Genomic DNA, 27,771 nt, shown 5'->3' with positions numbered 1-27,771 from the left:
GCGCGTCCTGGGGCTGTGCCAGTCCAGGATGGCCTGCACCTTGTCCTTGTCCATCGCCAGCCCCTTGTCTGACAGCTTGTAGCCCAGGAAGTCCACCTCTTTGGTGTGAAACTTGCACTTCTCCAGCTTCACATACAGGTGGTTGTCCTTCAGGCGCTGCAACACCTCCCTGACATCCTTCACATGCTGCACTGGGTCATTGGAATAGATAAGGATGTCATCTAGGAAGACCAAGCAGTTCTTGAAGAGGAGGGACCCCAGGACGTGGTGCATGAAGGCCTGGAAGCATGCTGAGCCCCCTTGCAACCCGAAGGGCATCACCAGATATTCAAAAGAGCCCAGAGGCGTGAACATCGTGGTTTTCCATTCATCGCCCTCCCGGATCCTGATCAAGTTGTACGCCCCTCTTAGGTCTAGCTTGGTGAAAATCTTGCCCCTGCGTGCCGCTGTCAGGAGATCATCCACTCTGGGCATGGGGAAAGCCACTGGCTCTGTCACTGAATTCAGTCGTCTAAAATCCACCACAAGACGGCGCTGTTGCGTGTCTTTCTTGTCCACCCAGAAGACCGGGCTGCCCCCTGCTGCCTTGCTTTCTCTGATGAACCCCCGCTTGAGGTTCTTGTCGATGAAAGCGCGCAGATCCTCCAGTTCCTGATCTGACATGGCGTACAGCTTGGCTGGGGGTATCGTTGCCCCTGGCACCAGGTTGATCTGGCAGTCAAAAGGCCTGTGTGGGGGTAGGTGGTCGGACTCCGCTTCGCTGAAGACCTCCTGCAGGTCCCAGTACGGCTTGGGTATCGCCTCACCCCCTTTGACATGCATGGTGGCCACCGTGGCTATCGGAGGCCCCTCCCCTGGTTGGTGCTGCATGCAATGTTCCAGACAAAAGTCCGACCCAAACGTGATGCATCTCTGGTGCCAACTTATGGAGGGGTCGTGGCGCGCCAGCCAGCTCATTCCCAAAACGATGGGGGGGTCTGAGATGGTTGTGACGTTGAAAGCCAGTGTCTCTGAGTGCCTTCCCACCGTCATTCTCATGGGGGGGGGGTTTGATGAGTGATGGCCCCTCCCAGCAACTCTCTGCCGTCAATGGTGGCCACGTGCAGGGGAAAATCCAGCTGCAGAAGTTGGATCTGGTGCTCTTCTGCAAAGTTTCTCGAGAAGAAGTTGGCTGAGGCACCACTGTCAATTAAGGCGAGGACTGTCAGGGGATAGCCATTTGGGAGCGTTAGCGTGACTTCTAGAACCACTCCTGCTCTGGGAGGGGTGGGCTGGCTCTGCTCCTCTCTGTGCAGGTGGGCGGGCTGGGGCTGTTGTCTGCTGACTGTGCCTGGCTGCTGCCCCTTGTCTCCTGCAGCCAGGCTGTCTCGTTTCCCTGCTGTGGTGCTGCGTCAGCGGGGGAAGGTACAACCGTTCCCGCCTTTCCTTGCCACTCTCTGCGATGAGGGCAGTCTCTGACGCGATGCCGGGGGGAGTTGCAGAGAAAGCAATTCCCGCCTCTTCCCTCCTTGCGTCTTGGCGCCGCCGGGGTTTGAAAAGCCCGCGCGCGCGCTCCCCCGATCTCCATCGGTTCCGGCTCTGGGCTTGGTCTGGGCGGGTCTGGGGGCGGTCCCTGGGGTGGGGTTTGGTGATGTGGTCTGTCCTGGGAGCGTGGGAACCAAGGTTTTGCTGCGCGCGTCGCTTGTTTGTCATACCATCTGGATTCCTGTCTCACCCCCACCGCTAGCGCCGCTTTGCTTAACTGATCCATAGTCTGCGGTCTAGGACCTCTTGCCAGCTCATCCTTAACGTCTGCGTGCAAACCCAGGTAGAAGGCTGATTTCACTGGCTCACTTTGCAGATCCCACCCCAGTTTGTGCACCAGCATGGTGAATCTCGCCCAGTAGTCCCTAACTGTCGATTTTCCTTGTGTTAAGTTATGAAGCTCCTGTTTAGTGGCCTCCATTTCACTGTCGCTAGCGTACATTATTTTTAAGGCTTCTAGAAATAATTTTGCGTTCTTCATGCAAGGATTTTTTTGCGCGATGAGCGGTCTTACCCATTCCCGGGCGGCCCCCGTCAAATGCTCTATGATAAAGGAGACTCTGTGCGCGTCATCTGGGAATTCTGCTGCATGCAATTCCAGCGCATAATTTATTTCTGTCTCGAATCCTAGGTACTCCCTCGGGTCGCCGCTGAACTTGGTGACTAGGCTCTGTCCCCTTCTCACTTGGACTAGCTGCGGCTGGGGCGCCCCCCCACCTCTAGCGGCTTTCTCCTCTTCCAACTTTTTCTGCAGGTCCAATACCATCACCCTTAGCTGTTTCTCAGTCTCCTCTTTTGTCCTCACCTGGTCCACCAGCTTGTTCAGCTCCTCCTGCGCCCCTCGCGCTTCCTCCTGAGCGGCATGCAATTGCTGCTGTGCGTGCGCTGTGAGGTTCTGCAGCTCCTGCTTCGCTGCTTCGGCCTCCAGCCTCCAATGCTCAGCCTCTTGAGCGCTCATCGCTGCCCTCCAAAGTAGCCAAAAAAAGATTCGGGAGTTGCTGTCAGAGGGCCTGGTATGGCTACTCTAGAGTGACGACTCCAGCATGGTCTTTTAAGGCTTTTATTAAGTGCTGATTATTTACAGTGTTCAGAGCAGTAAAAATGCATCCTTAAGGTGAGGTGTCAGAACTCCCAAATGGCGATTGGCGCGTTTTCTTCCAGCACCACAGCTTTGGCAGACCCAACCTCTTCCCCCTACGTTTGCGTCGCAATTCGGGAGTTGGGGGGATTGGCCTCCCCCCCCGTGCGTCCAACTTCCTGTCCCACCTGCGGCCTGGGCTCCACAACCTTGCCTGAGCCTCGGACACCACTTCCTGACTCTCCGCTGGAGGCAGAGCTCTCCTTACTCTCTCCAGCGCTTGGGGATGGGCTGGAACTTAAGATGGGAGGGACTTCCCTGTATCCCTTGTCCCTCACAACCACATTCCACTTACCTGGAAGTAAATTCCACTGAATTCAATGGCCCTGAACAGGCATGCATAGGATTGCATTCTTAGCTATACAGTCGTACCTCGGGTTACGAACACCTCGGTTTGCGAACAGTTCGGGTTACGAACTGCACAAACCCGGAAGTGTTTTCGCCGCGTGCGCGTGCACAGAAGCGGCGTGCGCGCGATTGCGCGGTCTGCGCATGCGCAAAATTGCGGCGCCCATCGCGTTCGGTTTACGAACTATTCGGGTTGCGAACTGCGATCCGGAACGGATCGCGTTCGTAACCCGAGGTATTACTGTATATGCTATATATGCTATATATATATATAAACATAGGTATTAATCTGTAACTTCTATCAACTTAAGTAGATCCAGCAACATAAACACTGAACCAATGAAACTGAACACCATTTTATCACTTTTACCACCTTTAGGGTGGCAGGACTTCCATTTTGGAACTTAATGCCCATTGAATCAGACAGATACCTTCACTGTACATTTTTCGGCACCTACTGATTTTCCCCCCTTCTGGGAAGCCTACCCAGGTGTGTAACTTTAACATGTAATCTTCATACATGGTTTTAATAAGCGTGTCTTATTCATTACAGATTTTATTTTATATATTCCTGTTTATGTGACTTGTTTTTAATGTTTTTCTTATTGGAATTTCAAATGACTGTTTTCGACTCTTTATTGCAAACTGCCTAGAGGTCTTTTGCTCTAGTAAGCGGTATAGACATTTTGTTAAATTAACAAAAATAAAAATACTCAGCGAATACTGATCAGCACTGTGGCTTCTTTTTGGGGCGAGGTCTATATAACATATCTGACAATAAAGTAATTGTTCATAATAACAGAGAGAAAGACCTTCTTGATTCCTTTTGGTTCAAATCTGTTTTAGGACAAGAGTTGCTAGTAAACACACCAAGAACTAGGTGCACCAGCAATACTCTGACTTACCACTGTTGTCAGCAATTCGTCATCCTTTCCTCCCTTTGTGCTTCCTATACCTGAATAGGGGAAAAACCCTCACATATAAACAATGCTATTTTGAATCTAATGACTAAATCATGCAAAGTTTAGCATTTCTGAATAAGCCAGCATTTGAAGTATTTGAACTACAGTGTGGTTAGCTGGAAATCAAAAGCTTCTAATCTGCCACTTGTGGATGTGAAAAGGGAGAATGCATCTCTTTTTGCAGTTCATTCACACAGTGAGAAACCATGTTGTCCACTACAAATTAACTGGGGCAGTGTTACAGTTTAATAATCAATATACACATTCAACCCCTGTCTCTCAACACCAAACAAAAAACATCTTTTTAACGGGCTTTAGCAAAAACACCCCTTAAAAGATTCCAAAACCTTTCCTTAGTTTTGGACAGCTTCACATCTGTTTGAAAAGAATGTTTAACAATCTTTACCATTAGCCTTGCTCTTTGTTGCCCAAGCTGTAATGGCATCATAATTTGCACTGTTATCACTTGGTAACGTGGCCTTCATTGTGCAATCAAATGGCAATGCTGACTCTTCTGGAAAAGGTACAGCTGGACTGATGGAGAATCCATGATTTAAAGTTTGGGTCAACTTCAGCTTGCGAAATCTATTGGACATCCTGTTCCACCATGACTAGATAATAAAAGATAATGATTTGGTGTGTTTTTTTTAAAGACAAATAATTATGCATAATGATATATTTTAAACATTGATAAATAATGCGCTAAATGACCTGGAATTTATTGGTTGTTTTTTTTAATTAAAAAGCAAAGCAAAACTCCAAATGGTCTAGACATATCCACATCCCTTTTTCCTGCTGTGTAAATCTAATGCAATAGTTTGTTGCAGAGTTCCTTCCTTGGACCAGCACTCATGGAGAAGAGGAGACTTTCCCTAGGAGCCAAGAACAATGAATAACCACAGTGGCATGGCAGAAGAACATTGTTCAGGAAGCATTTGTGACAGTCATCAGTTCTGGAGTGGTTCCATCTACATGTTAACAAATTGTTCAGGATGAGGAGCTTCACCAGAGTTGCAGCTTTATAGGAGCAGGTGGAACCGAACTGGCACTTCGTGAGACCTGATCTTTGGCCACTCTCATGCCACCCTCAGTGGTGGTGCTGCAGTGTAGCAGAGAGTAGGTCAACAGATTTCTCATTGAACATATTTCCACAATGGGCAAAAGTAAGGCACTGGAGGCAGTGAGAGAATTTACTATTTTGGACTCCTTGATCACTGCAGATGGTGACAGCAGTCACGAAATTAAAAGACGCCTGCTTCTTGGGAGAAAAGCAATGACAAACCTAGACAGCATCTTAAAAAGCAGAGACATCACCTTGCCGACAAAGGTCCGTATAGTTAAAGCTATGGTTTTCCCAGTAGTGATGTATGGAAGTGAGAGCTGGACCATAAAGAAGGCTGATCGCCAAAGAATTGATGCTTTTGAATTATGGTGCTGGAGGAGACTGTTGAGAGTCCCATGGACTGCAAGAAGATCAAACCTATCCATTCTTAAGGAAATCAGCCCTGAGTGCTCACTGGAAGGACAGATCGTGAAGCTGAGGCTCCAATACTTTGGCCACCTCATGAGAAGAGAAGAATCCTTGGAAAAGACCCTGATGTTGGGAAAGATGGAGGGCACTAAAAGAAGGGGACGACAGAGGACAAGATGGTTGGACAGTGTTCTCGAAGCTGTGAACATGAGTTTGACCAAACTGCGGGAGGCAGTGCAAGACAGGAGTGCCTGGCATGATATGGTCCATGGGGTCACGAAGAGTCGGACACGACTAAACAACAACAACAACAACAACAACAACAACAACAACAACAAGGCAGCTGCTAGATTCTCCCAGTTAAAGACAATGCCTTACTGAAATAAACAAAATCTGCATACCCTCAGTCCTCCCTTGTCATCAGGCAACACTGGAATATCTACAGTTTGCTTATTTCTTGAAGAGGTCACAACTGATTTGTTGTTCTGCTTGCTCTTTTCTTTATCAACTTGCATGCAGGCTGAGGCTAGCAACCGCACAAGTTCCGCATCTGAAAAAACCACACACAAGTTTCCTGGAAAGAATTATCTACGCCACAAGTGCATTAGCAAAAAAACAGGCTCTTTTCTTATGGGAAGTACTCCACCCAAAAGACTCTCTGTTGTTTTTGCTGCAAGATACCAAGAAGGATACCCCACTAGAAAAAGAAGTACCTGGATCGTTCAGCAGCATGATCAGGTCAAAGGCTGTATATCCGTTTTTGGCACGCAGGTTGACATCAGCTCCTTGATTTAATAAATACTTAACAACTTCTTTATTTCTTCAAAGAAAACAGAAGGTAAGTTACATACGTATAATAGACTCGTATACTAGTTAGAAGAGGGTACTAGAAAGGTCTGAGAACTGCCTGCCTGCTTCTTCCTTCTAATTTCTCCTAAACATTTGCTTGTGTTCTGTTAACAACTGTTTCTTGTGCTAAGGCCACCTTATATGGCCCAGCTACTTACCAACTGATTGGTTTGCCATTCAGCTCAAGAGTTGTCATTAGGATTTTAGGTACTTTTGCAACACACTCAGTATCCAAACATTGCTATCTCGGAACCAGATTTGTTGTCCTAGTACTGTTTGGTTGAGACAAGAACCCTTATCTACACCTGGAGTTTTCCAACAACAGCTCTTGTTAACTTTCTGGCATCACCCACAGATCATTGTGAGTTCCATCTTCTGGAGGTAACAACCCTGGTACTATGTACCTGATTGCTTATACCAGGACAAGAGAGAAGAGAGTGAAGAACTCCCAATATTGGCATAAGTTAGTGACCCTCCATGATTTCACCCCAATCCATTCCTTTAAAAATATTTATCTCAAAAGTAAAATCAGGGTTGCTAGCAGAAAAGAACAGATTGAATAAAGAAGACTGAACAGAGTGATGAATTTTTCGTTTTAGGCAATGCACCTTAACATGGCCTAAACCAGAGATGGGAAATCTATAGCCCTCCCAAAATTGTTGGACTCCAATGCCTATCAGGCTCAGGCAGCATGGCCAATGGTCAGGAATGATGCAAGCTGATAAACATTGGCTTTGCTAGGGAAAGTGTCTAAAATTAACTGTTGGTTATATTGATTTGCTTTTATGCGTAACTACCTAAACAGTAATAATATTTTCTCTTCCTAAAACTGTTTTGTCTAAAACTAGTAACATGTTATCTCACTAAACTTTAAGTAAAAGCATTGTTTGGTTTTTTTGGGGGGAGAAACTGGGGCCCTGTTATTCACCCCAAAAGCAGATGCCCTAACACTCTGCTCCCTACATAAGAATGATAGGTTGGTTTAGTAAAAGTCCAAAATGTTAAAAGGGCTGTTCAGTGGAGGCAGACAGAGAGAGAAAATATATCCATTGGGTGGCAGGGATGAGGAAGGGTTGGATGGTTGGCTAACCTTCATTCCCCATGCCATCACAACCTTACAGTTCCTGCCTACATGCTTTCAAGTGTAATAATAATGTTATGTCCAATGCACGGCCATAGGTAGGCGGGACAGGAAAACACCCCCAGGTCTTGGCCCACCTACACCTAGTCATTTTCAGGGGCTGTAATATTATACCTAAACATGGGCAGGAAATAAATAAAAAAACCAGAACACAAATACAGCTCCTTGGCAGTGGTAACAAGACTTATCTTACTCCACACTAGGAGGGGGCGGGGGTGAGAGAAGGATACTTACCCATGATATGTGGCCTGCATAAGTGCTGTCCAGCCATGGATAGTATCTTGCTTGTCAATATCCACATTTCTTGAAACAAGCAGCTGTACAAGAGGCAACTGTCCAGTTACAGCTGCAATCATCAGTGGAGAAGCACCATCATCATTAATTACATTGGCTTGAGCAGGGTCTTCGTCTGTAATCTCTTTAACCAGCTGAAAATTCCCTGTGGAGATGGTTAACATGGTTAACAAAGGAAGAGCTCAGGAAGTTAAAAGGTTTATTTTTTAAGTGCTGAAGGGATTAATTCACACTGTATGGGTGAGACTGAACTAAGCTGCTTTGTGCACCTGAAAGAGGTCTGCTTGCACAACAGGACTTTCCCCTCTTTCTGCAAACCCCCCCCTCCCCGGGCAAATCTGCTTCCGGAGGTTGGGGAAAACCTCAGAGATACGAGAGGGGAAAGTCCTGCTGTGTGAGAGGACCTCATTCCCTGTATACTTACCTCACTTAGCGCTGTGTTGAATTCCACCCAGTATTATTTACTCAAAAGTAAGGCTTCCTGAGTTCAATGGGACTAACTCCAAGGTAAGGCTGTATAGGAATGCAGGGCAAAACGTTTTAAAGAGGAAGTGTGGGGGGAATACACAAACGAGTGTGTGAGACAAATGAGCTATTCAGAAGGTGGCCTGTTCAAGCTTTCACCAAGTGCGCTCTGTTCTATAACTATATTTGTCAGGTAATTTTAAAATGTTGGTTTTCTGTTGTTCATCTTGATTAGAGAGTGGGGTGGGGTTAGGGGGGTTATTCTCCAGTTTCAGAACTGATAGTATGCAAGAGCCAACACTTCATTTTAGTAAGGACTAGCCAGGATGAGTGTCGTAAAGTACTCACACTGGCAGTATAAACGATTAACTTGTTATCATCAGCTGACCATTTCAGGCCCTTCAGGCAGTCAGAGCAGTCTAGGAATGATGGGCAGAAGTTACAGCAATATAAAAAATTACAAGGCATGAGAAAAAAGGAAAGGTGGACTATGAAAGATGGGTCTACATGGCTGGGTCTACCGGTACATGACTGATGGAAATAGGGGCCAGAGGGAAACAAACATTGTGAGACAGAAATCAAGAGTCTCCTAATAGGTAAGAGGAACTTGTAACCCTCCAGATGTTCCTGGACTACATTTCCCTTCATCCCTGACCACTGGACAGTCTGTGAGTTGTAGTACAACAACATCCGGAAGGTCAGAAGTTCTCTGTCTCTGAGCTACAGCAATAGGAGTGGCCACTTGAAATAGCCAAACCTTTGGGGTTCTATCCCACTAGTATGCCTCTAGTTACTATACCCAGGAATACATCAGATGCGTTAGAGAATATTTTAAAGGACCTTACCCATTTTCAAGGCATGGAAGATATCTGGTTGCCTCTTCTGTTTATCTGGGGGAGAAAAGTATAAAGTTTATAAAACAGCTGCAGCTGATGCTACAAGAACAAATAATGCAATGTATTTTAAGTACTGTAAATCGTTTTACTTCAAAATTTGTGTTTTGATTTATAAATGATTAAAAAACAACAACCTAAAGTAATGAAAAAATACTTTGGATAGTGTCCTGTGATGCTGCTCATCTCTGAAGCCAGAAGGTTTGTTGAGGTACCATTACCCTCCTCTCTCCCCTGGTCTCTTGGGGCTGTGATTGTTTGCTGTGTGAAAAGCTGTAGTGATTTTTGTTTGACCCAAAGGAGCACTGGGGTACCGTTTCCCCAAACATAAGGTGAAAAGTCACAAGAACAAGAAAATTAATAATATGCAGCTATCAAATTTTGATAGCTGCATATTATTGGCATTGCAGCTACAACAATGGCTTGCCTCTCTCCAAAAGGGTATGGGAGAATGGGATGCTAACGTCCAATACCAAGATGAAGGTCTACCGGACTTGCATGCTGAGCAGGCTGCTTTATGGAAGGATGTCATAGGCAACTTACACCTGCCAGGAGTGAAACCTCAATGCCTTCCACATGTGCTGTGTCAATAAGATTTTGGGCATCCCATGGCAGGACAGAGTCTCAAACAAAGATGTGTGCTCCCAAATCCACATTCCCAGAATGCACTCCTGCCTCTATGACTAGTAGCAGCATCAACCTTGCCACATGGGAATCCCTTGCAGACAACCACAGTGCCTGGAGACAGGCATTCAGGTCATGCCATCTATAGCAGTGACCGGTGGAAGAATGATTGCTGGGAGGAGCACAGAGGGAAGAAACGCCATGGTGCACCTGCAGCAGCACAACCAGACGCCTTCATTTGTCCCAGCTGCAACAAAACATGTCTCTCCTGTATCGGTCTTTACAGCCACAAAAGGGAATGTAACCTTCCAACAGTTTGACCCCATCCACAAAGGTGCACTCCTCACTGTCTCCTGAGACAGATATTTGTAGCCTTGAACAACAGAACCTTAGGACATGATTCAGCCCTTCACGTGCCAGGGGAAGTAGCACAGGTATGTTTGTACATTCCAGAATCCATGCCAGGCTATACCAGATCATTCAGTGCACCCTGAGTGTACAAACACCCTCAAGCTGTATGTTGTGAGGCAGGCAGGCTCTGGCCACCTCCATCTAAGTGCTGAGGACCCAGGAGGCCTGAGCATCCATTTTAGCCAGCTCCTTTCTCCTATAATCCTGTCCCCAACCCTACTAAGTATAGAAGCCTTGGGAGGAGCTTTAAGGCTGACTCCAGTCTCAGCTCCCCCACCACTGCAGCCTTGCGTATGGCAGCATCCTATATGCAGCCTGTCCCACAGCGATTTGTGGGTCTAGGCCAACAAGCACTCACAGGGGTGTGGATGCTCTATGTCAGGGTACAGAGTGACACTCACTTTAGTAGTGACGTGCCTTTCCCCAAGGCATAACAAGCCTTGCCAGAAACCAGCACAGCAAGGCTGCAGCGCACGTAGAATTTTGGTCCTATACTCCTGAGTCATCTTTTGTACTAATGAAGCCCGTGAGACGTCAGACTTGCTGGATCAGGGAAAAGACAGGAGAAAAGGAGAGGAAACACCAGTATTGAAGAAGGCAGAAATTCTGATTGTAGAGCTGGGAAAGAATGAAAGAGCTAGCTGAAAGAGAAAAAGAAATAAATGGTTAAAAATATATTGTCTACCAGCACCCTTCTGAAGGAGGGGGAAAAAAGATGGAGGGTGGTGCTTATTGTATGCTAAGATTTGATTATTTACATCACCAGTCTTTCCCAAACTACTCACCTCCAGATGTTTTGGACTCCAACACAAACACCCCTCAGCCAGCATGGCTAACTGTAAAGGATGATGAGAGTTAAGAGTCCAAACCATCCGCAGAGAACCAGCTTTGGAAAGGCTGCTCTACATAAATCAGGTTGGTACTGTTTTTCTCTACCTTAAGTCTGTTGTCCAGATTCTGCTGTCAGAAGCACAAGATGCTGCTCTATAGTGAATGACACATATCTTGCTCAGTATTGTCACACACTGGCTAACAGTTGCTGTCCAGGGTTTTGGACAGATGTCTTTTCAAGCCCTACATGGCAATGTCACAGGTTTAGCCTGGTACTTTTTGCATGCAAAGCACTGCTCTTTCCTTATTTCATGGTTTGGATCAAATCATATCTTGTTTACTGCTTATGTACATTCCTACATATGTGGTCCCAGGACAACTACTCCCTTGGCGTAACACTACTATGTCCTCCGTTAAAGTTCATTCAAGAAATTCTCAAGTTCTTTTGCCATGGAAATAAGTAGGGTTAAAAAGAAAAAGAGTATGAGGATTTTGAAAAGAGTCAGGTTGCTAAAATACAGAAAAGAACAATGGGAAATGAAATAAAAGCAAAGACTGGAAGCTGAAAGCAACAATTTAAGTCCATCAGTTATGGACTTAAATAAATTCCATGCCCAAGTCCTCTGATCCAGCAATTCCTTGCAAGTGTGGGAGCTCTGAAGCTCACATGGTGCTTCCCTTTTTCCAGAAGCATCATCATATATTTTAAGGGAGGGGACTCAACTGACCATAAAATGGCCCCCTCCATTATAGTGAGTGACAAAGACCCCTCATGAATAAGCACTTTGTGTACAAAAATTGGGGTCATTTCTACAAAAGAAAAATATCTAGTTGATTGTACATCATGTAAACATACTTCAAATGAATGGATTAATCCATCAATTAATAATATTTGCTGGCTATCCAATCAACAATGTCCTCTGGGCAGTTTGCACAGAATTCCAACAACTAAAACATTAAAGCATCTAAAATATTAAGAATCAATCAGGTAAATTTATTGCCTTAAAAGTAGCATAACAGCATTTAAAAACTGGCAGCAATAATCTGTTCCAAGGACCGAAACATAGTTCTGAAAGTCCAGGGAGAATACAAAAGTATTCAGCTGGTACAAAAAGGTTGACAAACAGAATCTTGTTTGTTTTCTATTAGGAATAACAAATTCTGTATCACACAGGAGCACTAGATGGTCTCATAAAGGGGGGGCCAGGTTTCTTGTCAGCCTGAGAAACTGGACTTGCTGGTATTCCTTTTTATAAACAACCTTATTATTTGAACTGACTGCTTACCCCTTGCATTACAATGTATTGAGAGCTAAACACCCATCTCCTGACATTATTAGTGGGCATAATATGGCCATAAGGACAAGACCTAAGCATAGCTGTCATGTTTTCCCTTTTCTCGCGTGGAAGCCTATTCAGCATAAGGGAATTTCCCTTTAAAAAAAGGGAGAACTTGACAGCTATGGACCTAAGAGACCCACTCTTTGCTATCAGCCATCAATCCTGCCCAGAAAATCATGCTTGTTGTTCCTTTTTTTGTAGTCAGGGAGTTTCCCAATCAAGAAAATAACTATGGTGAGACCCATAACTGCAAAGCAGCTCATACCTGTTTGAGGTCTAACTGTTGTTAAAGGTGCCAAATAATCCATCATATCTTCATGTTTGAAGTCAACAGATATTTCATATGGTGTTTTATGCAGTGTGTTCAGATGATCGGGATTGGCTCCTTTGTTCATAAGCTGCTGAGCCAAGCTCACTCTTCCACTAACAGCGGCCAACATTAGGGGGGTCCAACCCATAGTCTTCACGGTATAATTACAATCTGCTCCCCAGTCCAACAGAAGATGGACCACTGCCTCATGCCCGTGCTGGACAGCTGCCATAAGGGGGGTGATAGCTGGCAATTCCTCTTTGTTGTTATCCCAGCTAGTACTCAGGTGGTCATAATTATCAACATAAGCGCCCGATTCCAGCAACAACTTCACCACACTGACATGACCACCCCTAGAAGCCATTGTAAGTACACTGGCTCCCAATTTGTTCTGTGCATTAAGGTCAGCGCCATTTTCTAGCAAGATGCGAGCCACATTCAGATGTCCAAACCTGTGGGAAAAAAACGAGAGAAAACGTTATGATACCCAGTAAGATAAAACTGCATTGTTTGGATTTAAGAAACTCTTGCCTTAACAATGCAGAGAAACAGTGTGGTGTCATGATCAGAGAATGGGATCTGAGCTCAATTCAAATCTCCTTCAGACTAGGAATCCTCTTAAGTGAGGCACACCTATCATTATGTTCTGCACTTACAATTTTTTCAGGGGGTTGGACCAGATGATCCTTGTGGTCCCTTCTAACTCTACAATTCTCCGATTCTCTGATCCTAAACCTCCACTGCCTTGCGGGTCATATTTGGGGAAAGGAAAGGCTAAGTGCTAAACACTACACAAATCCAGAGCAGAGTCCCTAAGATGGTTGGATGGCGCCTTGTACACCTCCTTCTGGCAAACTCCTGCAGTCATGCTGGTGTGAAACGTACTGTACTGCTCTGCTTTTCTTCATCCTTTGGCATCAGCGAGGCCAAGAGGAGGGTCCTGTTGTCTGGCTCATCCAAGACCGCCATACACATCACCGAGGCTTGTGCCTCAGGGCGGTCACTTTGGTGCTGCGAACATAGCGGTTTTTATTTCACTTTCGGAGGTGTATTCCGCTGTCTTTCGACACAGAAGGGTGCAGACAAACAGAGGGTTGGACTAGATGGCCCTCCTGCCCCTTCCACACAGTTCTATGATTCTTCTAACCCACATGATGCACCCAAGCAGGAGTGCCAGTTTGACCCCCGCGACTGTGCAAGGCCCTGGCACCAAAATCTGTAGGTGCCCAGCCCCATCACTGGGGAATTTTGTGGGTGCCCAGGCACCCCGTGCTTTGGCGCTTAGGCTCACAAGGGTCGGGAAACTCGAGTCAGCATCTTCCCCAGCATCCCGACGTTGCACGAGACCCCCTTTGCCCGGCGTCCTCCGCGGCCTGGCTTTGCTCTCCGCCCTGACCTGGCCGCCTGCATGAGCGGGCTCCAGCCGCAGTGGTTGCGGCTCTGCACCGAGGCTCCCCTCCGCAGCAGGAAGCCCACCAGCTCCTCGTGGCCGCCGGCCGCCGCGAACTGCAGCCCCGTGTTGCCGGCCTCGTCGGCGCAGTCCACGGGCACCGAGCCCGGCGGCAGGCCCGACGCAGCTCCAGACCCGCCGGGCGCGGCGCAGCTGCCGGGCTCCGCCGCCGCCGCTTCATCGCCGGCCCCGGAGGCCGCCGGCGGGCCCAGCAACAGTCGCCGGGCGCCCTCGCAGTCGCCTTGGTCGCAGGCGCGGAGCAGCAGCTGGGCGCCGGCCGCCACCCCGCACTCCCCCATCCGCGGCCCTCGCGCTCCGCCGCCGGGCGTCCTCCTCTCTTGGCTCCCCGGCTCCGCTCGTCAGAGGAGGCGGAGGAGTGAGGCGGGAGGGTGGCCGTCTTCTCCGCACAGTTCGGCCGGGAAGGGAAAGAGGGAGGGACGGCAGCCAGGCGGGCAGGGCGGCGGCGCTGGGCTGAGGCCTCCGGGCGAGGACTGGGGCTTCGCTTCGCCACGGGGAGAAGGGAGCTTCGCACAGCCCGACGCCGCCGCCAGTTTTAGTTATTAATTAATTTGCTTGTTAAGTTTGGCCTAGCGCCCGAGAGCCTTCCATCCCCGAGGAGAAAAATAGAACAGCGCTATGCTGCTGCTGCTGCTTAAATATATTTATTAAAATTTGTATACCGCCCTTCATCCGGAGATCTCAGGACGGTCCGCTGCAGAAAACAAACAAACAAGAACAAAAATGTGTTTGTGGGAGGGGAGGGGGGAGTTTTTGGTTGGGTTTTTATTATGTCTCATGTATTATTTCTTCTGTCACAGACTGCCCTGAGATGAAGGGCCGTATAAAAATTAAATAAACAAATAGGCGAAGAAGTCTGGCTGGTTTGCGTTGTTGCGTGTTTTGCGTTTTCGTTTTTTTTTTTTTCTGTGACGAGCTGTCAAACTTCCAAGGCCAGGAGCCGCGCGGCCTCTGAGGCACCTCGGCTGCTCCTTCCCTCAGCGCCGCCTTATCCTGCAAAGAAGGCCGCTTCCTCGCTCCGGGCCCAGCGGCGGCGGGGCGGCCCTTCCTCCTCGGGTCCCGCCCCGCGCTCCTCAAGCGAGGCCACCGCCGGCTTCGGACGGCGGCGCAGCAGAGATGCGGCGGAGCCGGCGGTCGCGGGTGTCCCGAGCGGGAGCGCCTCTGGCTTTGGCGGCGGCGGCCCTGCTGGTGGCGGCGACGGGGGCGCTGGGCTGGCTGTTGCTGTGGCAACGGGGCCTGCCGGACTCGGAGCTCGGCGAGGCCGGCGGAGTCGTGCTCCCCTCGCAGCAGCCTCCCGAGCTCGCCCGGCGGCTCCTCCGCAGGCCCGTGTACGACAAGCCTCCGCTGGGCAGGGAAGCGGAGCTGGGCGAGCTGGGCCGGCCCGTGCGCCTGGAGCTGAGCGCCGCCGAGCAGCGGCGCCAGGAGGAGAGCATCCGGAGCCACCAGATCAACATCTACCTCAGCGACCGCATCTCGCTGCACCGCCGCCTGCCGGAGCGCCGCCACCTCCAGTGAGTGAGAGGGAGGGAGGGCGGCAAAGGGACGGGCGCTGCCCGAAGGAAACAGGGGAGTCGAGGTAGAGGGGTGGCAGGGGGAAACCTGGATGGCCGTGTGTCAATATATGACAGGGGTCCCCAAACTAAGGCCCAGGGGCCGGATGCGGTCCAATCGCCTTCTAAATCCGGCCCGCGGATGGTCCGGGAATCAGCATGTTTTTACATGAGTAGAAGGTGTCCTTTTATTTAAAATGCATCTCTGGGTTATTTGTGGGGTATAGGAATTCGTTCATATATTTTTTCAAAACATAGTCCGGCCCCCAACAAGGTCTGAGGGACAGTGGACTGGCCCCCTACTGAAAAAGTTTGCTGACCCCTGATATATGATCTAGTTGAGATTTCTACATTGCCGGGGGTTGGGCTAGATGACGCGCAGGGGTCCCACCCAACTCTACAATTCCGTGATTGCACTGGAGAGTCTGCTTCCTCAGGTACCTGAAATGGCCACCTTACTTAGAGCACAGGTGTGGGTGGGTGTATGGGAGGTGAGCTCCAGACAAGATTTAAACCGGTGCTTTTTCCATGGGGTACTCAAGGGTACTCAGTACCAGTTTTTTTAAAAAATATTTATTTATTTGGTTTTCAAATTAAAATTTTACAAACAGATTTCCAACATACACCATAAAAAACAAGACCCCAAATAATCTCCTGGACACTCCCTCCCCCTTTGTGGGTCCTCTTGTTAATCATTTCCTCCTGCATCTTTTATAATAATCCAAATCTTTTGCATCTCCATTGTATCCAAATTTCACCATTAGACTACAAGTGTTATTACAATCCAACTAATGATTTTAACAGTTTGCAATGATTTTTAAAGTAAGTTATGAATTTCCCTCCAGCCCCCCATTTTACCCATAATGTTCAAAGTGCGGCACTTACTGTAACAACATTTTTTTTTCTTTTTCTTTTAAAAACACTGAGTAAAAACCCATTCAGAGTGGATATGAGCTACTGCCTGTCTGGGGGAAATGTTGGCAAAGCAAGATTGTACAGTATAGTGTACACGAGTGCCTAGGAGAGAAGGTTTGCTTTCAGTAGCAGATTCATTGGGGCCCAGCTATACTCTCCAGTCGTAACAATGTATCATGCCTGTGTTTTTCTCTGACATTTTAAAATCTCCCCTCCTTAAACTTGGCCTGCCTACTGCAACTCGTCCCCCGTCTTACAGGTGAACATATGGCAATCTTTCATACAGTTGTGTGCAAATATTGGCGTGTTACTTTAAATACAAGGGATGCGGGTGGCGCTCTGGGTTAAACCACAGAGCCTAGGGCTTGCTGATCAGAAGGTCGTCGGTTCGAATCCCCGCGACAGGGTGAGCTCCCGTTGCTCGGTCCCTGCTCCTGCCTACCTAGCAGTTTGAAAGCACGTCTAAGTGCAAGTAGATAAATAGGTACTGCAACAGCGGGAAGGTAAACGGCGTTTCTGTGTGCTGCTCTGGTTCCCCAGAAGCGGCTTAGTCATGCTGGCCACATGGCCCGGAAGCTGTCTGCGGACGAAAGCCAGCTCCCTCGGCCTATAGAGCGAGATGAGCGCCGCAACCCCAGAGTCGTCCACGACTGGACCTAATGGTCAAGGGTCCCTTTACCTTTACCTTTACTGTAAATACTATGTCAGAAGAGGAACAGAGCAGGCAACTATGATCTGCTCTGAAAACAGGGAAACAACATTTGGAGGGGGGGAAAGCCCCATAGCCTTTCTTTAAGTGCCTGTTCAAGACAGAATGGGATCATGGTGCAGTGGGGGAGCTGTCACCCACCAGATATAAGGTTTGTTTGTTTAAAGACTTCTGTTTGTGGATATTTAATCAATCTAGAATTCTAGATTCACCTGTTCACTTCCTGGAACAGTGCACTGCCACACCCTAGGTGCCCTGGAAGGGTTTGTCCCACACTTTTAGAGCCTGTGTTTTCATACATAAAAAAAAACCAGTCACTCGTGGCATAAATAGCTAGAATGCATATGAAAATCCAATCCTTAAATAATTGGGTAATTCAATATATAATGCCTACCTACGGTATGTACAAATGTCATGGTATGTGGTACCAGTGGCTGGAAGTTAATGCAACCAGCAAACTCCATGCCAGAAACAGTGAATGGGACCTGTGCCAACTTAGCTTTAATGTAAAGGGTCACCTCTCTGAGAGCATCTCCACTTGAAAATTGTATCCCAAATGAAGAAGATCGTTAGTTGGTGAGAATGTTTGTAGCCTCTCAAAATCATTGCTGCTTCCAGTTCTGCTGCTGCCCAACCCCTTTCCCATATTTTCTCAGGGAGTCCCATCTCTTACCATTGTCCGGCTGCCTCCCCAATAATTCTCCAAAAAGGTGTGAGTTCACACAGCTATATTCCACCATTTTTGGAAGTTTGATATCATGTCAAGATATTTGGGCCATGATCATTCCTCAGTTGAGCACTTTCTTTGAACCCAGTCCTATGTGTATAGTTAACCAAACTTATCACTGAGGCTGTCCCATGCTTAAGATCACACAGATGATTGCTGACTTTTTATTGCTGCCTGTTCTCAATCTGGCACAGTGGTAGCCTTTGACAATATTTTCTTCCTGGAAATTTTCCAAGCGAGGCACCCTCAACTGACTTAAGCCGGATGTAGTTCCACTCTGTATGCCAGCTGTTCATAACCCTTTCATTCTTGCCACCCCAACCTGTGCAAGAAAGTGCCCTGTACAGTACTCATGGACATTGCCAATAGCTGCCTTATCACGTTCCATTTCTGCTTGTTAGAGGAAACTGAAGTCTTTTATTTACAAAAGATTATAACAAGATTTCTCATAAGAAGAAGAAGAAAAATACTACACTTTACTTCCTGGACTAGAGAGATTGTAAATTGCTGACGTTGCAATGTCTGTGAATGTAGCGTAACTGAATGGTGGTGTATATATTTCCACCACACAGGTGAAGCTCAGTTTCTGGTTAAACACCTGACTCAGAAACTGGTTTGAGTACCATGCAGTTTCACTGTGCTGGGGAACTTTCTCAAGACTACTGCAGCATGTGAAAGTTATCAGCATGATGAAATTTTCACCTCAAAAACAATCATTTGATTTGGCCCTTGAAGGGAGCAGTAGGAGCATTAGTGAGCAAAATGGGAACACCTTTGGGTAGGAGAGAGGTATTAATGAATGATCTGATGAAATATATTTCCTAGAAACCAGAAAATCGAACAAGTGAATCTTATATGAGCTGGCTGTGATTAACCTTGGTGGGGCAGATATTAAAAATAAGCTCTCACTGATTCAACTCTAATTGTTGTTTTTAGAAAAGACATTTACATGCAATTAGTAGCAGCAGAATTGGGAGTGGGATGGCATTTGCAAATAGTACATCATGAATAGGTGGTATTGACGCTTGCATATACAGTACATTCTGATGTGTGCTTAGAAGTAGTATTGAATTCCCTAATATACTTAATGTAGTGCGGAGCACATCACAAACTGGATGCTATTCCTAATGGAGTTGATACACTTTTTGAAACTGCAAGATGAAAATCTAGGATAAATTATTTCCTTGCTGCAGGTCCTACTCTTCACAGTTGTTGTTGTTTAGTCGTTTAGTCGTGTCCGACTCTTTGTGACCCCATGTACCAGAGCACGCCAGGCACTTCCCTACCTTCCACTACCTCCTGCAGTTTGGTCAGATTCATGTTAGTAGCTTCGAGAATACTGTCCACCCATCTTGTCCTCTGACGTCCCCTTCTCCTTGTGCCCTCCATCTTTCCCAACATCAGGGTCTTTTCCAGGAACTCTTCTCTTCTCATGAGGTGGCCAAAGTATTTGGGCCTCAACTTCAGGATCTGTCCTTCCAGTGAGCACTCAGGGCTGATTTCCTTAAGAATGGATAGGTTTGATCTTCTTGCAGTCCATGGGACTCTCAAGAGTCTCCTCCAGCACTCTTCATATCACAGATACGTATTTGCGTATTCACCTCACTTCTGCATAAATTGTTGGGCAGAGTATTGTTTAATTATGTATTTTCGATTAAAATGTATGCTTTTCTTACAGATGCAGAGAAAAGAAGTATGATTATTATAACCTTCCAAAGACTTCTGTTATAATAGCTTTTTATAATGAGGCTTGGTCAACGCTTCTCAGAACAGTTCATAGTGTTCTTGAGACTTCTCCTGACATCCTTCTGGAAGAAGTAATCCTTGTAGATGATTACAGTGATAAAGGTAAGCCATTTGTGATATCTCCACAAAGCCCCCTTCTGGCACAGGATTTTCTGTGGAAGGAATAGGGCATTTAGTAGCTACTACACTTGGAAAGTGTAGCCCTTTTAGGATATAATTGGTTTCATCTTGGTGTAAGAGTGCAACTTAGCAGGAAGTATTTCCAAGGAACAACGTAGACTGAAACTGGCTTGCATAGAGATGTGTTGCCAGTGACCTGCATTGTAATGTTTGCTCTATACTCCTGAAAATTACTTCTCGGTAATCATAGTGTGATTATCTCGTCAGTATACCACAATGTTGTTTATTTCCCACCTCTCTTAAAAGTCTTGGCGGACATGTGAGCCAGCACGGGATGTGGAGAGACACTGCAGCCATCGCTGCCACATTAGCAGCAGTAGTGGGCGATACATTCCTTGGAGGGCAGATCTTCTGTTGCCTCACATTGCCTAATGCCAGATGAGCAGATAAGGAGAGTGGGTTGATTAACTAAGGTACTTGCATCAAGAAAACCCAATCTTAGATGGCCACCCACATAATCTTAGTAGGTGGGAACACCCAGAGCCAGACTTCCAATGATGATCTCAAAAACCAGGCAGGTTTTAATGAGTACAGGTTGTTAATGAATATTTAAGTGGATAATGGAGTTAAAGGTTTAGAAACCCTGATTGACATTAAGTTGGAATATGTTCAGGTCAGCATCTTGGGCACTGCACCGCTCTGCTTTCAGACGTGGGGCAAATGAACATGCAAGGTAGGTAATTTTGGTTGTGGCATCACAAATCTGGAACACCCTCCCAAGGGAGGTTCATCACAGCTCACTTTTTGGTGAACTGAAAATGGATTTCAACACTGAATTGCTGGAAATGTTTTGCTAGCAGTTGCTTTGTACAACAGCAGTTCATTCATCTCTTTTTTTACAGAGCACTTAAAGGAGACTTTGGAAAACTATGTGGCTAACCTGCGCAAGGTACGGCTTATCCGGGCAAACAAGAGAGAAGGATTGGTTCGAGCAAGACTGTTGGGAGCTTCTATAGCAAAAGGGGATGTTCTAACCTTTCTTGATTGCCACTGTGAGTGCCATGAAGAATGGCTTGAACCATTATTAGAAAGGTAATGTTCAGGAAAAAACTTTCCATATGCATTAAAAAAGTGAGTGGCATTTGATTTTCCTTTTCTTTCTCAGCAGTGGCAACAAGAGCCAGAGTATTTGCCTCACATTCTATATTTTCTGTTCTTCTACCTGATATTTTAGATGAATCCAAATAGTACTTTAAAAATGATTTAAGACATTCTAATTTCAAAAAATATGTGTTAGTTAGAACCAGTATAAGTAATGTGTAAACCTCCAGTACTTTACTAAGATTCATGGAGCTGTTTCAGGCATGCCCAATGGGATCATTAATATATATTTCAACCATAGATTGCCATAATATAAACTGCTTTTGAAAATCCCCCGCAGTTCAGAAGAAATTGCCATGTATCAAGGAAGGACTTCCGTTTTTAAAAATATAAGCCCTAAATCCCTTGGATTCATCATTATTATTTTTCATTTCATTTCTACACTTTATATTTTTAAGAAAAAATCTCAAAGTGGTTTACAACCTATGTTGAAACATCAAATAAAACAATTCAGAAAAAACTATTATAGAATAAAGTCAAATATAAAGTATAATTTCAAAGCAACATAATTAACAGAAAAGAAAATATTCCTAAAGAAAGTCAAATATATACATTTAAAACAGCATAATTAGCAAAAGAACAAAATATTATCTTAAACATAGAATGTGCCTGCTGCTGTTGCTGTCATTCCTCCAACTGTGGATGCAGCAAGAGTCAGCCAAGATGGTCTCTTCAGCTATCTCAGTTTTTGTAGCAGGAGTGAGACAGGGCTGGCTTTAAATTGATAGCGTTTACATTTGTAGATAAAAAGGTTGTTTATTGGTATGCCCTCCTTTTTTCAAAATACATTTTGCTTATATTGAGATGATGCCTCTGAGACTGACTGCTGCTGCTGAGTTATTTTCAGCTTCTTGCAAGATGGAGATGTGGGATTTTTCTAGCGGCATAAAGCAATGAGAATGGTGAGGGAAGAAAATGCTTGATGGTACACTGTGCTGTATAACGTGTTTCTGACAACCAGCACAAAATACATGTGGCCCAGTTTGCACATAACAGTAAGCAAAAACATGTCGAAGTATGAAAAAGCAAGCATGCAAGTGCTCACAGCAAAAAATCATGGCCAGTTCACTCATTTTCCATCTGCTGCTATGTGGTGTCTTCCACAGCCATACCATGAGTGGCAATCATTAAATGAACTTTGGCTACAACTTGCAGTTTGTCTGGAGCAAGACAAACCATGAGTCCAGGTTTTGATGTAACACTAAGCCAAACAATGCTTAGTTCTGGGCAGTGCAGCAGCAGCAAGACCAGAGGAGGGGCAGAGCAGACACAGTTTTTTGCTGTGGATACCCACATGCTCTCTTAGTCACAGTTTTGCTTAGTGATAGATGCAAACTGGGCCCTTATGTATTTTGCAGTGTCATAAATGCATTATACAAGCACTGAATACCATCAAGCATTAAGCCATAATAACTTACTGGCAACCCCTCTCCTACCGTACATACATTAAAAGTAGACTTGTGGTTAAGACTATTATTAACACCAAAATGCAAGGAAACCCACCAATGAGCACAAACCCCGCTGTCAGAGGTTGTGGTTCTGCATTGTGAATGAAAGAATAAAAAAATGAGACCTCTAAAAATAATTCAAGGAAGTGGAATTTTAGGCAGAACACCTGCCTAAACACCAAAGTGAAAAACAACATGTAATAATGCTTGGAATGTACCGTAATTAATATTTAACAGGAAACATTTTGAAGGGAAAACTAATGCTTTTACTTTATTTAATAATTTGAACTATTAGATTATAGAGGCCTATATGCCAGATTTATCCAGTTCTTTTGAAGTAACCAAAGGCATGCTTGTCAATTTTAACAGTGTGGTTAATCCACCAGATGGCAGTGTGGGTCAAGATTTAGACCGAAAATGAATAATTTCCCTCATACCTGTATTTTACTGCATTCTGTTTGTTTATTGTATATAAACTGTATGTAGTCTTAGCAATGATCCACATGTTTCCCGATCTCTTATTTTCACGTAAAAATATCGTTATGAACTGGTGCCTCATGTGGTCTCAGCTGCAGCAGCCTCCATAACTAACAGCAGTGGTGCAAACTGCTGCCATAGGGTATTCCTGCATAATATTAACTATACTATTACGGTATATATTTTGGCCCAGTTATTGTTTTTACTATCCTGTCCTCAAGCTGCTGCTCTTTCACCACTGCAAACCTTGTTTAAACGAATTGACTGCACTATTGCAGGAGTTCAGGACATAGCCGTTTTCTCTTGCAAATGACCTGATATGACTCAAGTGTCAGTTAAAAATTAGAAACGGGGAACAGGGACATAGCTGGGTGCATTGACATCGTATAAATTGAAATAATTGTGCCAACTCTCTACCCAACTTATGGCATCACAGTGCACACTACGGCTCATCATGGTTCCTGCTTTCACGTGGCCAGTAGGGTAGGCGTAAAGGGAGAGATAACACATTGTACAGCATTGTAGAGCAACCTTTTTCAGCCGTGGGCCGGTCCACCATCTCTTAGACCATGTGGTGAGCCGGACTATATTTGGGGGGCGGGATGAACAAATTCCTATGCCCCACAAATAACCCAGAGATGCATTTTTAAATAAAAGGACACATTCTACTCATGTAAAAACATGAGTATGTATGTTGGTGCAGATTTTCATCTTTTGACTGCTTGGCTTTAATATCTGTAAGTAACCCACTCCTGCTGTTAGGTTTCTCTTGCTCTCCTTTTCTCGTCTTCTCTGACTTCATCTCCTTTCTCTTCTTTGGCTGTCTGGCAACCAGCCTGCACTTTGCCTGTCTGCCTGGATTGTGGCCATCTCACTGACAGACCCAGTCAGGAAAGACTGGTCACTGAACTCTTGAAGGTCCTTGGACTGGAGAGTGAGTAAAATGAGTTTACTTGTGGTGTGTGTGTGTGTGTGTGTGTGTGTGTGTGTTCTGCTGTGCTTCAGCTTTGCCTGTGTATCTGTTTCACCATGCCTTTTCCCCTTATGTTACCATCACTTTCTTTGAAGAAGATTACCAAAAGACGTAGTAAAAAGACTCTGTGAAGCAGTTAGATAAGCTCCCCACACCCTTTGTTGTTTGTATATTTACAGTACGTTGCTGAATATTACCTCAACTACAAAGATGAAAAATCCTGACTATTAATATAATGACTTTACATTGGCAAAGTAAATATATGAACATTGTGATGCAGATTTGTTCTGTTCAACTGAACCTGGTGTGGTTTGGCACGGAGTAGAACCATTTTTGTCCCTAAAACCACCATGGATTGTTTTCTCATTTCTCATGGGATGTTGTTAATGGGGAGGAAAGGGACAAAAAGAGGTTATTCTCCAGCTCTCTAGTGGTGACTAAACTCTAAAAAGTCTGTAGCTGTTAATTAGAACATTTGTGCTCATTTTCCCTTTCACAGAGTACAGTTGTTAAATGTCGGTGGTTGAGCCTCAACCTGCAGTTACTGTATACTTTGTCTAAACCAGACATCCCCAGACTCGGCCCTACAGATGTTTTGGGACTACAACTCCCATCATCCCTAGCTAGCAGGACCAGTGGATGATAGGAATTGTAGTCCCAAAACATCTGGAGGGCCGAGTTTGGGGATGCCTGGTCTAAACTAAATGGATAGTTCCCTAATTATTCAAGCTTACTGCTGAATTGATTACGCTTATGTGACTTATATAGGAAGCTGCCTTATACTGAGTCCAACTATTGCTCCGTCTAGCTTTGTATTGTCTACAGAGACTGGCAGCAGCTGTTCATAGTTTCAGGCAAGGGACATTCCCAGCCCTACCTGGAGAGGCTGAGGATTGAATGTGAGACCTTTTTGCAAGCAAAGCAGGCGTGCTTCCTCTGAGGTATGCCCTTCCACTTGAGCTACATCCCTTACCCAAATAGATACTTCCATCAAGACAGTCACATTGCATTAGACTAAAGCCAGGTTGTCGGATTGTGGAGCAAGATCCTTCAGTAGGTTTCAAGATACTTGCAGTAGTTTAGGAATGATGGTTAATGTTGCAACTTCAGAGTGAACCATGGGTGTCAGAAGACAAAGGCAGGTGCGCCTTTGCGAGTTGATGACCCGCCACCTGCGTGGAGTAAATAAAACACAAGGACACATGATTTTAGGTTAATGGGCAAAATAAGGCCACTACTTTATTGGTTACAGCATGTGAGTGGTATTGGCTTAGGCATTGGACAAGAGGACAATGCTTGACTCCACCTCGCTCGGCAGTGAGTCACTTTTCGGGTTAACAAACAGTGGGAGGAGCTTGTTGATGCAAATACAACTGGAAGCTTCCCCTGACGTCACCAGGGGGGTCGTGCCATGGCCCTAGCCACCAGCAGGGCATCGGACAGGATCCACGACCACCGGATCCCCTTTAGGATACCCCTAGGAGGCAGGAAGCCAAATGAGGAGATAGCGCTGCCGCGGCTGCTTAAAAAGGCAGCCAGGCTCCACCCCCCGGCTAGCCTTATTGGCCAGCTGAGGGGCTCGGCGTGGCAGCGGATAGGGACTGACACAGGGGGCCGAATATGCCCCCCTGCAAGTGCGGGAAATGGCTCCCGCTCGCAACTTCTCTCTGCAAAGAGGAGAGGTCTTTTCTCTTCTTGGTGAATATTCTCTTTTGCTTGAGATGCTATGTGGGAACTCTGCAGGCAGTAGGTAGGGGGAGAAGATGCTTAATTGTGCTTTGGTGTTAATCCTTAGAGCAGCTGGGCAAAAGAGTAAGGAGGGTGGGGTGAGGAAGATAAAGGACGAACACTCCTGCTTTGTCTTTTTAGACAAAAATTCTTAATATTCCTTCACTCCCTTCCATAAATCCTCATGCCACCAGTGGGCTGTATGTTCTCAACTATTTTATAAACCTGTTCACATTCATCCATCAAACAGAAGTTGGAGCAGAGGGCAAAATAAGTTCAGGAAGGGGGTGGATTCAAGAGGTTTCAGGGAAATTGAGCTGGCTTATATTTACTTATTTTTTATTTTAAAAAGTTATTAAAGCTTCCTACCACACAATGGAAAATAATAAACCATTTAACCTTATAAACATATGTATTCTAGTGTTCTTCCATAATGTTTGATATTTCTTGCTTCTGTCAACATCATGCAAATATTATTTCTTTATTAACTTACTTAGAATTAAAGAAGAGCCATCAGCTGTTGTCTGCCCTGTGATCGATGTGATTGACTGGAACACTTTTGAATATTTGGGGAATCCTGGGGAGCCACAGATTGGTGGGTTTGACTGGAGACTGGTCTTCACCTGGCATGTTGTACCCGAGAGGGAGCAAAAACAGAGGAGATCCAAGATTGATGTCATCAGGTGAGACTGATTTCTACTTTCTTTGAAATATATTTTAAACTGCTAAACCCATTGGGCTGACTAAACTGAAATTTGCTTCTCAACATGGATTCTGAATGTTCTGCTTTTAAAATCACATATGTAAATCTTCTTCTTTCCTCATTTGTAAACATAGTTTTATACTGTACAGTTCTCAGAACATAGATTAACCCAGGCAGCCCCAAACTGCGGCCCTCCAGATGTTTTGGCCTACAACTCCCATGATCCCTAGCTAACAGGACCAGTGGTCAGGGAAGATGGGAATTGTAGTCCAAAACATCTGGAGGGCCGAAGTTTGGGGATGCCTGGATTAACCAGTGGTGGTGGAGGTGAGAAGCCAGTACAGTGGTACTTCATGTTGCGAACAGGATCCGTTCCGGTGGCCCGTTCGCAACACGAAAGGGCCGCAACATGAAGTGCTGCATCTGCACACGCGCTTGGCGCAATGTGGCGCTTCTGCGCATGCGCAAAGTGTGATTACTGCATCTGCGCATGCGCGCAGGTCACAAATGCAGCAAACCTGAAAGTAACCCGTTCCGGGACTTCCAGGTTCAGCGCGTCCATAACCTGAAAAGACGCAACATGAAGCGGACGTATCCTGAGGTATGATTGTACATATATGTTTGTGTATGTGTGTGTGTTACACATCAATTGGCCACAAAGAGAAGATCAACTGCTGTTCAGTTCACAACGCCATGGCAAATGGAATATTGGTTACAAATGCATTATGGCATATCTGGAATGGGTTTTTCACAGTCATCTTCACTGAATACTAAAATGTTCTTTCCAAATTACCCTTTAACAGAGTTGAACAAACGCATTTGGAAATAGTAGAGTGTGATACCTTGGTTTACAACCATAATCCATTCCGGAGGTCTGGTTGTAAACCAAAACAGGTTGTAACCCAAGGAGCGCTTTTGCCAATGGGGCCTCAAAAAAATAAATAAATGGGTTGTAATTGAAAAAGAAGGGTTGTAATGCAAAATGGTTGCAAACCAAGGTACCATTGTAATGCAAAATCTTACTTATATGTGCTGGTAATTTGTACAGGATTTAAACTCCCCTTTCCCCTTTACAGTTAAGGTAGTTGCATTCTACTTTCCTCCAGATGCCAACAATTAAAGAGAATGATACATGCTAGTTTTTTGGAAGGCAGTGTTCGTTTCTAACCCAAAGTATTAAGAGTAGTACCGTAATATCGCATTGAAGATAGCTATTCCTAGTGAAAATTCAGAAATGTTAGAGCTAATATAAAATAAGCTTAGTCTTGACCTATCTCCATGGGATTAATTTTACACTGAAACAATAGGTTAAGACGTATTGGTTACTAGCGGAGAACAAGCTGGAATGTCAAGATTTTAGGAGATAGTGAAGAATAACATAATTCTTCTTTCTAATTGAAAATTGGAGCCACTGTGCAATGGAAGTTTTGTTCCTATCTGATGGC

General features: G+C 45.5%; 2 protein-coding genes across 3 annotated transcripts in view; one reads left to right on the top strand and one right to left on the bottom strand.

Moving 5' to 3' along the window:
• Positions 1–14,714, bottom strand: part of ANKS6 (ankyrin repeat and sterile alpha motif domain containing 6) — a 30,314-nt gene extending 15,600 nt beyond the window's left edge. For both annotated transcript variants that reach the window (XR_015951637.1, XM_035125443.3), the window contains exons 1-8: positions 13,998–14,714; positions 12,557–13,053; positions 9,038–9,082; positions 7,668–7,872; positions 6,157–6,263; positions 5,845–5,993; positions 4,379–4,583; positions 3,916–3,965 (exon numbers count right to left, since the gene is read on the bottom strand). Coding sequence is in view for 1 of the 2 variants with exons in the window: in XM_035125443.3 (XP_034981334.3) it covers positions 3,916–3,965; positions 4,379–4,583; positions 5,845–5,993; positions 6,157–6,263; positions 7,668–7,872; positions 9,038–9,082; positions 12,557–13,053; positions 13,998–14,350 (1,611 nt within the window). In the remaining variant the exon portion in view is untranslated. The remainder of the gene's footprint in view (positions 1–3,915; positions 3,966–4,378; positions 4,584–5,844; positions 5,994–6,156; positions 6,264–7,667; positions 7,873–9,037; positions 9,083–12,556; positions 13,054–13,997) is intronic.
• A 198-nt stretch (positions 14,715–14,912) lies between these two features.
• The window catches only part of GALNT12 (polypeptide N-acetylgalactosaminyltransferase 12), a 34,803-nt gene continuing 21,944 nt past the window's right edge, over positions 14,913–27,771 (top strand). Inside the window, exons 1-4 of the mRNA XM_035125262.3 lie at positions 14,913–15,580; positions 19,649–19,818; positions 20,739–20,928; positions 26,121–26,306. Coding sequence (XP_034981153.1) covers positions 15,186–15,580; positions 19,649–19,818; positions 20,739–20,928; positions 26,121–26,306 — 941 coding nt within the window. The 5' untranslated portion in view covers positions 14,913–15,185. The remainder of the gene's footprint in view (positions 15,581–19,648; positions 19,819–20,738; positions 20,929–26,120; positions 26,307–27,771) is intronic.

This window comes from Zootoca vivipara, chromosome 8 (assembly GCF_965207765.1).
Source record: "Zootoca vivipara chromosome 8, rZooViv2.hap1.1, whole genome shotgun sequence".
NCBI lineage: Eukaryota > Metazoa > Chordata > Lepidosauria > Squamata > Lacertidae > Zootoca > Zootoca vivipara.
This window is presented reverse-complemented; position numbering and strand designations above follow the sequence as displayed.